Here is a 15,304-nt window from a genome sequence, read left to right on the forward strand (position 1 = left end):
TGCTTATAAATGTTGGTGACCCATTCATCACCTGCTTTTGGGCCGTGCTGTAACTTTATTCTGACTCATGCTAGTGCGCAAGATCTTCCAGCTAATCCCTATTAGGCCCAAGAAATCTCCAATCTGATTATGCAGCCTACTCGACAATGGTAACTGCTCCAGTGACTGCTGCTGTCTCCTGTGTAAGACAGTGGATTCCTTAACAACCTTTTGGAGCTGAGAATAACGTTCACATTGCAAATTGTCTACAACTTTACTACATAGGGCCTATATTTGTGGTTAATGAGACCAGAGATGAGTTTTCTTTATTTTTATGGAGTTACATAATTTGGTATTCAAATCATCCCGCTCTTTTCAAAACTGTTATAGGTGTTAGACAATGTCTTTTTTTTACATTATTTTATTTTTTTGTGTTGCCTTATAGTGAAATGCTAAGCAAAGATTAAGCAAATTGGCTACAGTACTGCAGTCTTAAAATAGCCCTTGCACACACGCACACACAAGGATGAGAGGCTTTCTCTGTAGCTCGGACAAGGACTGGACACTCTTTTAAATTGGCCACAATGTGAGAAATAAGGTAAGATCCTTGCATTTGCAGATTTCCTGTTGTGCCTAGAGGCCTCTTTTATACAAATTAACATCCATTCATATGGTCTTATTTGTTTCTTTTGAGGCTTGTTGTATTGGTCAAAGTAGCGGAGGTGGTTATCCTAAAAACAAATTAAGCGAGGATATTATTTTGATTTATATATATTTTTTACTTCTTTATGAACGTTCCACCATCGTGTTTGAAAGTGGTTAGCATGTCTGCCTCACAGCCAAGACACTCTAGTTGTGAATCTCGGCTCGAGTCCTCCCTTTGGGAGCTGGCATGTCCTCCTCGTACTTGAGTGATTTATGTAGCGGTTTTCCACCTTACAAGATCCCCAAAGTGCTTTAAATTCAACTACTCAACTCAACTCAACTCAACTCAACTTTATTTATAAAGCGCTTTAAGAACAGGCGTTGCTGTATACAAAGTGCTGTACATAAACATTAGTTTTGCAGTAAACAAGAACAAAGCAAACATTTTGAAGTGTGAATACAGGTTTGTTTTTTTGTTGTTGTTGGTTTTTTTTTACAAGTAAATTAATTATACATCAGTGAACAAATAAGAAGTAGTGAATAAAGAGATAAATAAATACATAAATAAGTAGACTAAACATCAAACTCATACACACCACAAAACACCAAGAACAAGTCTCATGTTGCGCCAAAAGCCAAAGAATACAGATGTGTTTTAAGACGTCTTTTAAAAGAGGATAACGAGGGGGACTGCCTAATATTTAGTGGAAGGTCGTTCCAAAGGGAGGGACCGGCAACAGCAAAGGCTCGATCTCCTCTAAGTCTCCGCTTAGCCCTCAATACCTCCAATTGAGTCTGGTCTGCTGACCTGAGGCACCGGGCAGGTGTGTAGGGGTGCAAGAGCTCGGCGAGATAACTCATTAACCTACTAATGACACAGCATCAGGTGTTTCAGTATCATGCTCAAGGATACTTCAATGTGGTCACAATGACATGTGATCGATCAAAACCACAACCCCTGGCTTGCAAGACGACCACTCTGCCACGCCGCCCACATGCGGGTTTTCTCTGGGTACTTCCCACATTCCAAAATGTGTACCCATATTTGTGAATACCAATACTTGTTTGTCTGTATGTGCCCCGACATTTGGCTGTCCAGACCTTCACCCCCAAGTCAGATGGGAAAGGCTAGGCACTAGCTCACCCATGACCCACCTAAAACACCGTAAAGCAACTGTTCTCTGACTACACCTCAAAAAGTACTTGGATAGCTCTCCAAGTACCTCTATAATGACCAATAGGGGTGTGAATTGCCTAGTACCTGACGATTCGATTCGTATCACGATTCACAGGTCACGATTCGATTCGATACCGATTAATCCCGATACGAATTTATAAGTCGATTGTTGCGATTTTTTTTCATTCAAATTTAGAAAATACTAATCAGTAAGCTTGTAGAGTGTAAGATTTATATGAAAATGTATTATTTATTTATCTGAAATTTCAGTCTTAGAGGTTGTAATCTGTTTCATGTTTGAACAGCATTAAAATAAAATATTAAGGCTTAATGTTCCGTTCATATAACATTCTTCCATGCTCAAGGTGTGAATCCTAACCCGAAGTCAGACGTTTTGTTGAATATTTTTCCATTAAAAATGGAAGTTTAAAAATGGATTCACACACACACACACACACACACACACACACACACACACACACAAAAAAGGCAATGATGATAAGACGTTGAATCAGTAAGACTACCGAATGAATAATTCTAAAAAAAAACAAAAAACGATTTTTTTTATTGAATCGATTCGAGAATCGCGCGATGTAGTATCGCGATATATCGCCGAATCGATTTTTCTTTTTTTAACACCCCTAATGACCAACATTAAATACAGTAGTGTAGTAGGTAATGATTAACAAAAATGAGACAGAGGTGTTATTCCTAAAAAGTATATTTGATATTAATACTACAAGCCACTGTATGCAGTCTTAACATTAACACTGTGTTTAAGTATAGGAACATATACTTAAATAATGATTCAATTAAAATGTTGTGCCTAAAGAAATGTTTAACAATAAACAGTTCTAAATGTTAAATGCAAATTTGTTGATCTTAAAAGGTAACTACAGTAAAAGTGAACAGTAGCCTCCTTAAAGGGGAAGTAAACAAACAAACAAAAAAACTTTCCCGTAATATGTTCTAAGCACCCCCGCGAGTCTGAACACAGTATTGTAAAATATGAAGCAGCCAAATTGACCCGTTTTTATCCATGTCACGTTTTTACCCATGCCCCTTTGCCACTTGGTGTCGACTGAAAATGACACCACCGTGCCCAAGTGCTTATTTAGGCAAAACTGTCTTAAAAATGCATTTGTTGTCAGTTTTGTCAAGGGGTTTGTACTTCCATGTCACCATATTTCTTCTGATGCAAACAACAATACCACATGCGGTGTTAAATTAATAACTGTGTGATAGCATCAATGTTAAATCTTACAGCGCAACAATATTTTAATTTCATTTTATTTTATTTGAGCAACTGAGCACCACAGAGCAGCAACTTACAAAGACAACCTAATGGTCAAAAGGAGTAGGCCGAGCCAAGCTTATTAGTGCCTACCTATTGACCAAATAAGACATTTTGGTAGCAGCTGTTACATCCAAAAGTACATCTATTGTGAACAAACAAAACAAAACAAAAAACAAATGTCCCCCTCTCTCTCATACGCTCCCAATAATGTAATAGTAATAACCCGCTACTTTCTATTTCCATTATTTGAGTGCATTATACATTTCAACAACTGTACCATTTGTGTTTTCTCCACAGTCACTCAAAATGAGCAACACACCCACCCTTGAGAAGCCCATCCAGGCAGCTTCCCCAGCCAGCGAGCCTACGCAACCCTCCCGATCGGTACAGCCTATGACCGACCCGTCAGTGCCAAAGCGTTTGTGCTTCTACAAAAGTGGTGATCATACATTCGGCGGGCACCGCGTGGTCATCAACGCTCGTACCTTCAAGACCTTTGACGCCCTCCTGGACGCCCTTTCCAAAAAAGTGCCTCTGCCCTTTGGTGTGCGGACTATCACCACACCCCGAGGGACCCACCTGGTGAAGGGATTGGAGGATTTGCAGGACGGGGGGTCATATCTGTGCTCCGACCAGAAGCGGGTCAAGCCACTCAACTTGGAGGAGGTAAACCGGCGACAGGTGCCCTGGAACACGCCCAGAGCCTACAGTGCAAGTCGGAGGAGGCGCCAAGGACTCCAGTTCAGCTCCATTGGTAGGGGGGACGATAGCAGCGGCAGGCCGGCGAAGGTTCCAGAGCGAGTGGCCGTCAGGACGCCGAGGAGGCTTGTGGTTATCAAGAATAAAGACCCCAACGTGAGACGCACGATTGTGCTGCAGAAAAGGACAGCGCCCACCTTTGATGCTTTGCTGGACTACCTCTCACAGATTCTGCAGTTTCCAGTGCTCAAACTCTACTCTGTCGATGGAAGAAGAGTGAGTACTTGACTAATATTGATGTCGATGCTTGAGGGAGTCGCTGAGGTCCGAGCACCAGACAACATGAAGGCCTTCTTGGAATCATTTGAACATGGGCATTCGAAAGTTTAGAGAAGCTCAAATAAGTTCATTTGAAAAGATTATTATTATGTATTTCACAGGTATCCTGAAATTTCCCGGAAGCTGAACATTACTCATTTTGTGTATGTAGCGTATTTTAGCTGTGCCAAATAGTTTCCACAATTAACACGAAATTTAGCGGATTTTTTTTTCCTCAACATGAAAAAGCTGTCTTGCCATTGGTTCAGAGCATTCAAGGGCCAATAGGATATCTTAGATCGGCATGCAGTGAACATGTCACATACCAGTGAATGTCGTGCACGAGCAAGACACAAGATGCTGCATCCAAAATCCTATATTAGAGTTGGAATTAATGGTATCGGCATGTTACTTGTGAGTAGTCACCGATACCACTGTTTTAATGCAGTATCGGCACCTCTGCCGATACCAGTATCGGTATCGGAACAACACTATTTGGAACCCGCATCGTCCTGTTGTTGCAAAGTCGCAACTGACTTTTTAGAATTATAAAGGATTTTTCATGTACTGTCCTGTTAGGTACTGTACCAAGGAGGGGAATCAACATCAAATCAGTACACATGCATGTAACTTTTTTTCTAGCTGTCCACGACCCACCCAAAATGAGTCCAAGACCCACTTTTGGGTCCTGACCCAACAGTTGGGAACAGAGATGGGAAATCCAGAGAGTAAAAAACCCTGCCTCCACAGTTTGGTTTTAGCTACAGGTGCTTGTACTCATCCGGCAGGTAAACAAAGTCATTACAAGAAGCACCTGTGGCTAAAGCCAAACTGGCAGGACTTTTACTTTCTCGACCTGGTTTTCCCATATCTGGTCAGTGTATTTGAGGAAAACAAATATCTCAAAGACTGATTCCTGAAATTAAACACAAAGTTGGCCATTATGATTTGAAGCAGCCTTATTGAGCAAATTCCAGGGCCTCCTACGAGGAAATTCAACCAAATGAGCACCAATCAGAAGTGGTTATCTTAGACTTAGGATTCCCGAACAATCAATATTACCAACCTCCCCAAAACGACAAGTTCACCAAATACGCATACTTATAAATCCCGTGGTTGCCAAGTATACCAAACACCACCAAGCTTTCTCTGGTCAAAACCAATTCTGCCAGAGCATTGGAAAATTGAAGCCTTAGTGATGTCAGTATAGTCACTATTCTTGTCATGACATGCATGAGTTGTCAGTTGTCACAACAGAGGCTGTTGGTGCTGATGTCCTAAAACATCTTTCCTTTTTTTGCAGATCGGAGGTCTGGCTGCTCTAATCTTGTGCTCTGGATTCCTAGTGGCAGCAGGCAATGAGCCTTACAGGCTCAGCAATCACAGTTTCCAAAAGACAAGCCAGACGGTCCAGGCAATGATCATGGAAACAGGGCAACCGTCCATACTACAGCATCAAGCTCGTAAGTGTTCAGTCAGTCATTTTGGCCATTAAAAAAAAATAAAAATATATATAAATACCTTTTGTGTATAACACTGTTGTGCAGTCAGCCACAGTCGTCCTAAGTCTCACTGTATGTCTTGTTTAAAGCCACATGCTTCACCTAATCAGAGCCTTTAGCTTCACATTTGTAATGAAGACATGTTTGACATGACGAGGTAAGGTAGGACTCAGACGCAGGCGTAAGGTAAGCCACCAAGGCAGCAGGTTTATTTCCGGCCAACAGGTGTCTCCTCTCAAGCTGAGAGGAGAACAGGGAAGCAAAAAAGTGGAGAACAAAAAGCGCTCCACTAGGGAGGAAAAAACAGGCAAAAGGTACTGGGGACAACGAAAAGCGCTCCGCGAGGGAGGAAAAAGGGAACAAGGCAAAAGGGGTAACAAAAGGCGCTCCACTGGGGAGGAAAAGGCACAAAAACAAGGCAAAAACACTTGGCAACATGAACGAGGACATAAGGACTGTGGGACACTTCCATGCACTGACTGTGACACTTCGGCACTGAGGGGAGAATGCAGATGGCTTTTATTGTGAGTCTTGATTGGTGGCAGGTGTTGGTAATCATGGGCGGGGACCGGTAATTATGGAGCGGCAGGAAGGGCAAGTGACCTGGGGTGAGATGAGAGTTAGAGTTTTCAAAGTAAAACAGGAAACATGGATAACAAAACAAAAGCATGGGCCGTCACGCCGGTGGCGGCGTGACAGTGTTAAAGAATCAAGAATGAACATTAGACTTTAAACACCTTATTTCTCGTCTCGCAGAAATCTTTGGGGAAATTTCGCGCCTTATATTCAATTTACCGCTTATACCGCAACACCCCTACTCAGTATGGCTGGATGATTATGGGAAAAATAATAATTACGATTATTTTGATTGAGATTGAAATCATGATTAATAGAACAATTATTCATTATTTTAAAACTTAAAACTAAAGCTCAACTATTTAAAACTATGATTATAGCCTTATGCCTATTAATCCCTTCAGGTTAAATGCTTCATTCTTGAACACTATTCTTTTATGTCAAGTATAACATGTACGAAACATTAAAAGCACCAAAATACATTGTTTTTTTTCTGCTGCCTGGGGGGAAATCAATAATCGTTTTATAATCGAATCGTAGCCTCTGAATCGTAATCGCAATCGAATCGTGAGGTGCCCCAAGATTCCCACCTCTACCAATGAATAGGTAAGCATTCCAGAGACGCAACTATTCGTATATAATTCCATTTATCAAAAAGTCAATTTCACATAATAATGTACTTCTGTTTTAAATTAGAGCCCACAGTAACCATCTGGCCTACAAACTCATATAAATGAATATAACTCATTTACCACCTTACCACCTGAGTAATAATGATCTTTCCCATCTTTGTGTACCAAAAGACAACCACAGACCAGTCTCCAGTGGAAGATGCTCCAGGAATTTTTCTCTGTCATCTGAGCAGTATATCATCAACCAGATAAACAAGTCTTGGAAGGAAAGTGCAAACAGTCACGCTAGGTCACCAGAATTGAACCCTGCATGCTTAGAGACATGTGGATCCAGAACAGCGACTCACCAGCGCGACACCTGCATCCTACCTCAGGACGACGACATCGAGAAATCTTTCCGGGTGAACCAAGATGGCAGCATGACTGTAGAGATGAAAGTGCGTCTTACCATCAAAGAGGAGGAGATGCTCCACTGGACTACCACAGTCAGCCGCTCCAGCCTTAGGAGGAGGACAGTTTGTGCCTCAGTCACAGAGTCAGGTAACATCTCACCTGACTCAAACATCTACATTGCCAAAGGACCTTCTGACATGCGTGAAGATGAGGCAAAAGAGGCAAACCAGCCTCCAGCAAATGGAGGGAAGGTCAGCTTTAATAATGAGGGGGAAGCAAAGAAAAAGTTCAGACGAACCCCAACTCCAGGCCCTCATCGTGTAAAGAAGGAGGTGTCTTTTGAGAGTGTGAAGATGCTGACAGAGTCCGAGGTCCAAGAGAGCACCCTGGGCCATTATTCATATTTGGAGAAGACTACTGAAGGAGACACAATGGAGGGATACTGCAGGGTCAGACACAGCAGCACTAATCAAACGGTCCCACAGCCTCGGAAAACTGTTCTGGAAGGTAACACATCCCTCCTGAAATCCGTAGGAGTAGCCGAGGTCCTCAAGATAGAAAATGATGGGATGGAGGTTCGAGAGAGTGTGATGCGTATTTATGAGAGTCAGGGCTGCTGCAACAATTACCTTGCAAATGAGGGGACAGATGATACATCTTTGCAACATTCTTCTCCAGTGCCACAAAGTCACCAGTCCATAGCCTCAGGGCCCTATTCATCCAGTAATGACATTGACTTTAGCTTGCAGCAGCCAACTGCTGACTCACTCCAAAGACAGATAGAGGAGATGTTGTCATTGTCGTCAGAGCCAATGTCCCCAACACTCCAGATGGCAAACAACCCATCTTCGTTATCAAAGAATGAAGCCAAAATTGAGAAAAAAACAAGAACTCCACTACACAAAAAGTCAGACACGAACAAGAGGTCACAGTCAAGATTAATGGATAAAAAGCAAATACGGTCATCAGCGGACAAGCTCAATAGGAATGCCAATGCTGTAAAAAAGAGCCTCAGTTCAACAGAAAGCGCTAAAAGTGGTCCAAACCCAAATCTAGTTGAAAAAATACACACTCATGCTTCCGGCAGACGTGGAAGAGAATCAGAAACATTACATAGAGCCTCAATCAAAGAAAAAAATTTGAATAAAGCAGCTGCCAAGTATAATGGCCACAATGTGGATACCCCATCTGTCAGGCCTCCCATGAAGAAGAATGTGTCAGATCTTTTAAAGCTAAAAAAATCTTCAAGAAAAAAGAGCAGCAAGTCCATAGCCATGAATGACAACAGGCTTTCATCCTCAGAGTTGGCTCAACATAGTGTTTCAAAGATTTCTCTCAACCGGTCCCCCTCTGAAATCCACCAGTATGTTGAGAACTGGTTGGAGGAAGTCATTCCAGACCCATTGGTATACATGGTAACCTCAGATGGACCAGAACCACCAACAAAGGTTTTATTTCAGCTCGGTTGTGATTCAGAAAGTGAAGAAAAGAAGGAAACAGAGATTGATACAGAGGATTACTGTCAGACTCTCCCTGATACTTTGAGACCGATATCTTCTTGTCTCTCGGTCCCCCTCTGGCTCAGTGAACAGAAACCGACAGATGTTTCAGTGCCAAAAGTTGAACCCACCCACCAGCATGCTTGTGTATTGTCAAAAAACTCTTCTGAGTCAAACAATAAATCATCTTCATCTCAAATCAACATTTTAAGCACCAAAGAAAAGCTGAAGCCGGTCTTGCAGGAACTTTGTTCGTCAATTCAGTCTATGCGAATGACATCTGACCAATCAAGCAGTCCTATTGACTTTTCCGTTCAGGTGGCTTCGGTGTTTGGCTCCTCTTGCAAAGCCTTCCTGTCATTCTTGTCAGTAATGGCTCTGAGAGATGGTCTAACAGGTGACAGCAACGATTCAGAAAATACCTCCGAAGCCATGATCCTCCTGAAGTTCCTGCAGAACATTTCTGCCATCGAGGACCAGGAGGAGCAATGGGCGAGTCTGACTGATTTGCACGGTGGAGCGTCACCTCAGTTCTTGCAGAGCTGGATGGATTTCCAAACTTGGAGGGAAAAGCCGGAGACAGGGTCACTCACTCCCAAATTTCAAGACACACGCGATTCAGTTTGGATCCAGGGTGTAATTGTTGACCAGCTAATGAAGGAGCTGAATATTCCATATGACCTTAGGATGGAGATTTCCTCAGCACTTCAACAAGTTCCCGAAGAAGATTACACTGCTGTAAAGCCTGAAAGAAACTCCCCAGAATCAGCTGATATGGAGCAAGACAAAGATTCAAAACAATGCTATGATGATGTTTGCATTCATGAAAACACAAATGATAAGGCTGATGGGTCATCAAGGGATTTAGAGAGGGAAGAGGAACCTGCTAAGCAAACAGGCTATGACAGTAAAGCACCAAAAACGTCGCTGGTAGACACAGGGGTGCCCCAAGTTGAAGTAAATATTAAGGGTGCAGAGGGTCATACCGAGGAGTCAAATGAAGCAAAGGATGAAGGTGAGATGAAACAGAAAGGAAGTGAGCATTACACAGAGGAGGAAGCAGTGTTTAATGAAGTGATGCAAGAAGAGGAACCTAGTAAGGAAGGGATGGTGAGCAAGCACAGTGAGGAAAAAGGCAAGGTAGTTGAGGAGGCAGGGAATGAAACAGTAAATGAACACAAAGAAGCACAACAGGATGGCACAGACACAGATTTGAGTAAAGGTAATGAGGGAGATGTGGTCAAAGAAGATGAGGACAGTCGAATAGAGAAAATCACTAAAGGAAAGGCTAAGGATGAATATAATAAAAAGGAGGGTAATGCAGAACCTACTACAGATGAGGAAATAGTTGATCTGTTAGAACGGCCAGAGAAGCTGGAAGAGAATGAGAACATTCAAGAAACTGGTCCAGAAGAAAACTCCGTAGACCAAGTGAAGAAGGCTGGCTGGATAAAAGATAAAGTAGAAAGTGAAGATAACTTGGAATGTTACCAAGAACCAAATCCAGAAGTAGAAGCTACAGCAAATGAACTTGATGAAGGCATTGAAAAAGTGGACAACAAGATGCAGGATGATGAACATTGCATTGAGGAAAATATGGAAGCGGAAGGAACAGGGGTCTTCAATGAGGTTCACAATGAAATGGGTAATGTAGACATACCTGAACAAATTATGGGTGACAAAAAAGAAGGTAATCTCGTCAAACAGACAGAGAAACTGGAGGAGGATGAGGAGGATAATCGAGAAAATTGTAAAGAGGAAGAATCGGTAGACAAAATGGCTGGTCAAACACAAGTTGAAGTGGAAAGTGAAGACAATTTAGGATGTTCCCTAGAACCAAACCTAGAAGTAGAAGGAACAGCAAGTGTCCCTGCTGAGGCAAAGGAGGATAACACTGAGGAAAACATGGAAGAGGAAGGAACAAAGGTCTTAAGTGAAGACAACAAGGTGAAGGGTAATGATGATGTAGACATACCTGAACCTACTACGGATAAGCAACAAGTAGATCTAATAGATCAGACAGAGTGGCTAGAAATTGATAAGGAGGACACGAGAGAATTGACTCCAGATAAAAAATCTGTAGACAAAGTGGAAAAGCCAAGCTGTATAACAAGTGAAGTACTAAAAAGTGAAGACAACTTGGCGTGTTCGCAAGAACCAAATCCAGAAGTACTAGGTAAAGTAAGTGTCCCCGATAAGGGAAGTGAAGAAGTGAATAAAGAAGATTATATGGAAGATGAAGTAAGGGAAACTGATAACAAAGATAACATTGAGGAGAATGTGCAAGAGAAAGGAACAGTGGACAATAACGAGAAGTTTAATGATGATGATGTAGGCATACATGAACCTACTAAAGATGAGGAAAAAGTATATCTTGAACAGCAAAAGGAGGATTGTGAGACGGACACTCGAGAAACTCGATCAGAGGAAGCATTAATAGACCAAGTGGGGATGCCCGGTCAGACACTAGCTGAAGCAGAGAGTGAAAACGACTTGGGATGTTCCCAAGCAAATACAAAGTTAGCTGGTACAGCACATCCACATGATGAGAGAATAGGAGAAATTGAAGAAGTGGATGAGAAGGTGGATGATAGTGAAAATGAAAAGGACAAACATGAAATTGAGGAGAATACACAACCGGAAGCTAACAATGAGGAAGGTCTTGTTGCCGTACCCGAACATAATACAATCAAGGAATATATAGATCTAATTGAACAGACAGAGAAGCTGGATGAGTATGAGGAGGGCACTTGTCTAAAAGAAAGTTCTGGAGAGGAAGAGAAGCCAAGTGGTACACCAACTGAAACAGATAATGAAGATGACTCGGGCTGTTTTCAAGAACCGAATCCAGAGGTACATGGTTCAGCAAGTATCCCAAGTGACGGAGTTGAAGAAGTGGGCGACAAGAAAGAAGATAATATAGAAGCTCAACATGGGGAAAAGGATGGCATTGAGGAAAACCTGGAAAACAAAGGAGATGAGGTCTTAAGTGGAGATAGCATTGAAAAGGGTTATGGTGATGCAGTTGTACCTGAACCTACTGTAGATGAAGAGCAAGACAATCTAACGGAACAGACAGAACATCTGGGTGAGGATGACATCTGTTCTCCGGAAGGCTCTGGAAAGAAAGTTGAGAAGCCACATGTGACACGAACTGAAGCAGAGAGTGAAGATGATGGTGCTGAGGACTTGAGTGATAAATGTTCCCAAGAAGCAAATTCAGAGGTAGAAGTTACAGCTAGTGTTCCTGTTGAGACTTTTTCTACAAGCCCACAGAAGGTGTCCGGTGAGAAACATCATTCAAACATGGAATATGGCACTGAATCACCGGTAGAGTATTTGTCTGATGAGCGCTTTGAGGAGGACACCGCTCATGAAAATGAGGCAGGGATCCACCCTCAGGACCAAAGTAACAGCCTTAGCCACCCGGTGCAAATATCACAAGAACTCCTGGACTTTGTAAACTCCGCATTGCAGTCTTCCTCGCTTATATTTACATACGACAACTACGGCAACATTAGGATAGAGCCAGATAGTGCTCAAATCACAGAAATGAAGAAAAACATAAACCCAGAAAGCCAAAGAGATTGCACGTATGGTTTAAAATGCCTCCAGAGTCCAATCACCTCAGATTTATCAGACTACAGACCAGAAAGTTTGGAAAGCGGTGGATATCAAAGCCTAGACTCTGTGGCCATCACTTCGGACAGTAATGAAGAGGCTTCGGAGAGACCGCCAGAAGACTTGACTGAAAGAACTAACCTTGAATCGGCTACCTCCAAAATATCCAAAAGTCATACCGAAAGTGGGAGTGTCTCTTCAAGTGCCTCCCTTACCAAAGGCTTGAGGGAGGCTTTGTCTTGCTGCAAAAAGGTAGACAATGACCCAGCCCCCAATGTAGTACAGAACCCAGAACCCAGTGACGGGGTCTTGATTGACCAAGGTCGATGGTTGCTCAAGGAAAACCATCTGATAAGAAATTCACCGCCTGTTTATGAGGGCATGTACAGGGATTTGGACAGCACCTCTGAAGACACAGAGAACTCTAGCGAGGAGTCCAAGACTCACAAAATAAGACAGCACACACTTCTTGCAGCTATATCTTCATCTGAGCTGGAAGAACTGGCTAAACCTCAACCCCCAAGGTGCAGCTACTTTACCATGCCACATGGAAGCGACTCAGACCCATTCCCGGACAACATTAGTGACAGAGGCTGGGACAAAGACACACACAACGTGAAAGGGAGAGGCTTCAGGGTGTCGCCAGTGATTGACACCTCCAAAACATGGGCCAACAAAACTGGCAGCCTTTCATCTTTCACATCGGTGGAGTTTAAAATGGCGGAAAGAAAAGTGCACCCTGAGGGAGGAGAGTCCTCGGCCGGTGTGAGGGCAAGGGGGAACTCAAGTGGCAGGCACCAGTCACAAGACTCCACAGATGCAATGAATGTGAGTTGTGGACAGTACTGTCATATTCTATAACTAGTAGCCTTAGCGGGTATACGCATACATATGTTTAACATCTTAAGAGATTTTTAAAATGTAAAAATTATCTTTTATTAATTTCAACCACTAAACCGATTATTGTTGGTTGGCCCAGAGCAGATCGGGAAGGAATCATTCTTAACTCCCACCACACCATAGGATAATTGCTTAGGATAATCTTTAAGAGCCATCTGACAATCAGGCCTTCACCGACATTGATAGCAGGAAGTGAAAACTTGCCCCGAACATGTGTGTACACCGCTTTACCTGTGATTCTTTCTGGGATGATTTCGTGCTAAATAAGAACCACCTCATATGTGAAAAAAATTAAACTACCTCACATTTTAATGTTCTTGTAATTGATTTTCTGCCAAACAGTATGTTTTATAGTCTGCTAATTCCATTGCACTGTACTGCCTTTCCCCCCCAATGCACAATAAAGTGACCATTTTCAACAAATTGTGAAAGGCCTGAATTGTGACAAAATATGTACAAATATGTAAATAATTCAATAAAGTATTTTTCTATCTGTACAGACTGATATTTGCAATTTGAATAGACTGCATTTTTGTCCATATTGGATTGAAAGATGAGTAACAGATAAAGGAATGGCTTCAGCACGCCCAGGACCTGTGAAGATATGCAAAGACAGAATGAATGAATTTAATGACAACTGCTTATGCCTTCAGCAACTTTGAGGACTTATGACTTTCACAAGGGTAGTAGCTGCAGAACATGTGACTTTCAACTCTCTTCATTCCTGATTATTATACTACTGTACAACTCAATACAATTGCCACTTTCTCACCGTGATGCCAAAATGCAAAACTAAAAGACAAAAAAAGGATAAAATATTATAAATATATGTAATAATATGGAAAATACATAACTGTTAGAAACTAATACCAAATAAAATACACTGATAATTGAACAAATATTACAAAATTTCAAATTTTGCAGAAAGATTAGGAAATAAATACACATAATAAAACAATACAAGCATTAGGGGTAAATTACACAAACGTGCTAACTCCTAGACCACCATGCTGTCAAAATACAAAACTACTAACCTTGCTCTCGCAAGATGAATTCTTGCGGTATTTGTGACTTCACAAACTCTAGAGAATACATCTTGTTCCGCTCCCGCAGAAAACCGCCGTTCCTGAAACACTGGTGGTTCGGACCAGTCACAGAGCGACATTGTGTTTGGGGGCGGGATATGCAACTGTGACGAAACCAGGAAGCCAGCGTTGACGCAGGGGCTATCAAACAAACCCAACATGGACGAATGAACGCTACAATTCAGTTCTCTCAGTTTACTCACCGTTTCCTTATTGAATGTTGAACAGCAAAGGACGCTTCGTGCATTTCTAGCTGGTAAGATGTTCGTGCTTTCCCCCCCTTCGACAAGAACGAACACGAAATTTTCACCCGTGGCCATGACTGGTTAAAACAAACGTGTAGAATGTCACATCGTCCAATCTACTCAAATTATTGTACACAATGTCCCGCCTTTTCACGAGGAAATTACTGTGGAGATTTACCAGATGGATACCATCTGGCTATTGTCAGGTTACAAAACTACAGTATGAGACAGAAACGACAAAAATATATATACATTTGAGCAAAAATATTAAGGAAAAAAAAACACTAATCATAAAATGATAAAATTACTCAAAAAGACAATAATTTTAGACAAAAAAAATACACAAACATTTGGAATAAAATGTATAATAATAATAATAATAATAATAATAATAATAATAATAAATACATTAAATTATTAGGACAAAAATATTGGACAAAAATTCACAAATCAGAAGCTCAGCACAGTGTGACAGATATAATAATAGCCAGTCAGCTGCAGTTGACACCAGTTCAGGGTGGGTGATACTCCTTAATGCTGTCTGACACATGCAATTGACATTTCATGTGAGCACCAATCGAGAAGGTTAATCCTTATGGTGCTAATGCTGAAGCTGCTAAAGTCCACCCAGAGTGAGGGGAAGTGAAGCTCCTCCCTCACACCCCCCATACATAAAAAGAGAGTGGAGGGGTCATTATAATGTGAAGATTTTGGATTCCTTCCAAGGTTTTAGTCT

The 15,304-nt window shown here is 41.8% G+C and overlaps 1 protein-coding gene across 1 annotated transcript; it reads left to right on the top strand.

The window, feature by feature from the left end:
• Positions 1-154: 154 nt before the first annotated feature.
• Positions 155-13,731, top strand: LOC144030932 (uncharacterized). The gene is made up of 4 exons (XM_077537602.1): positions 155-577; positions 3,396-4,073; positions 5,419-5,578; positions 6,997-13,731. The coding sequence occupies exons 2-4, from the start codon at positions 3,405-3,407 to the stop codon at positions 13,197-13,199; spliced, it is 7,032 nt and encodes a 2,343-aa protein (XP_077393728.1). The 5' UTR covers positions 155-577; positions 3,396-3,404; the 3' UTR covers positions 13,200-13,731.
• Positions 13,732-15,304: the final 1,573 nt, after the last annotated feature.

The sequence above is a fragment of the Festucalex cinctus genome, chromosome 1 (assembly GCF_051991245.1).
Source record: "Festucalex cinctus isolate MCC-2025b chromosome 1, RoL_Fcin_1.0, whole genome shotgun sequence".
NCBI lineage: Eukaryota > Metazoa > Chordata > Actinopteri > Syngnathiformes > Syngnathidae > Festucalex > Festucalex cinctus.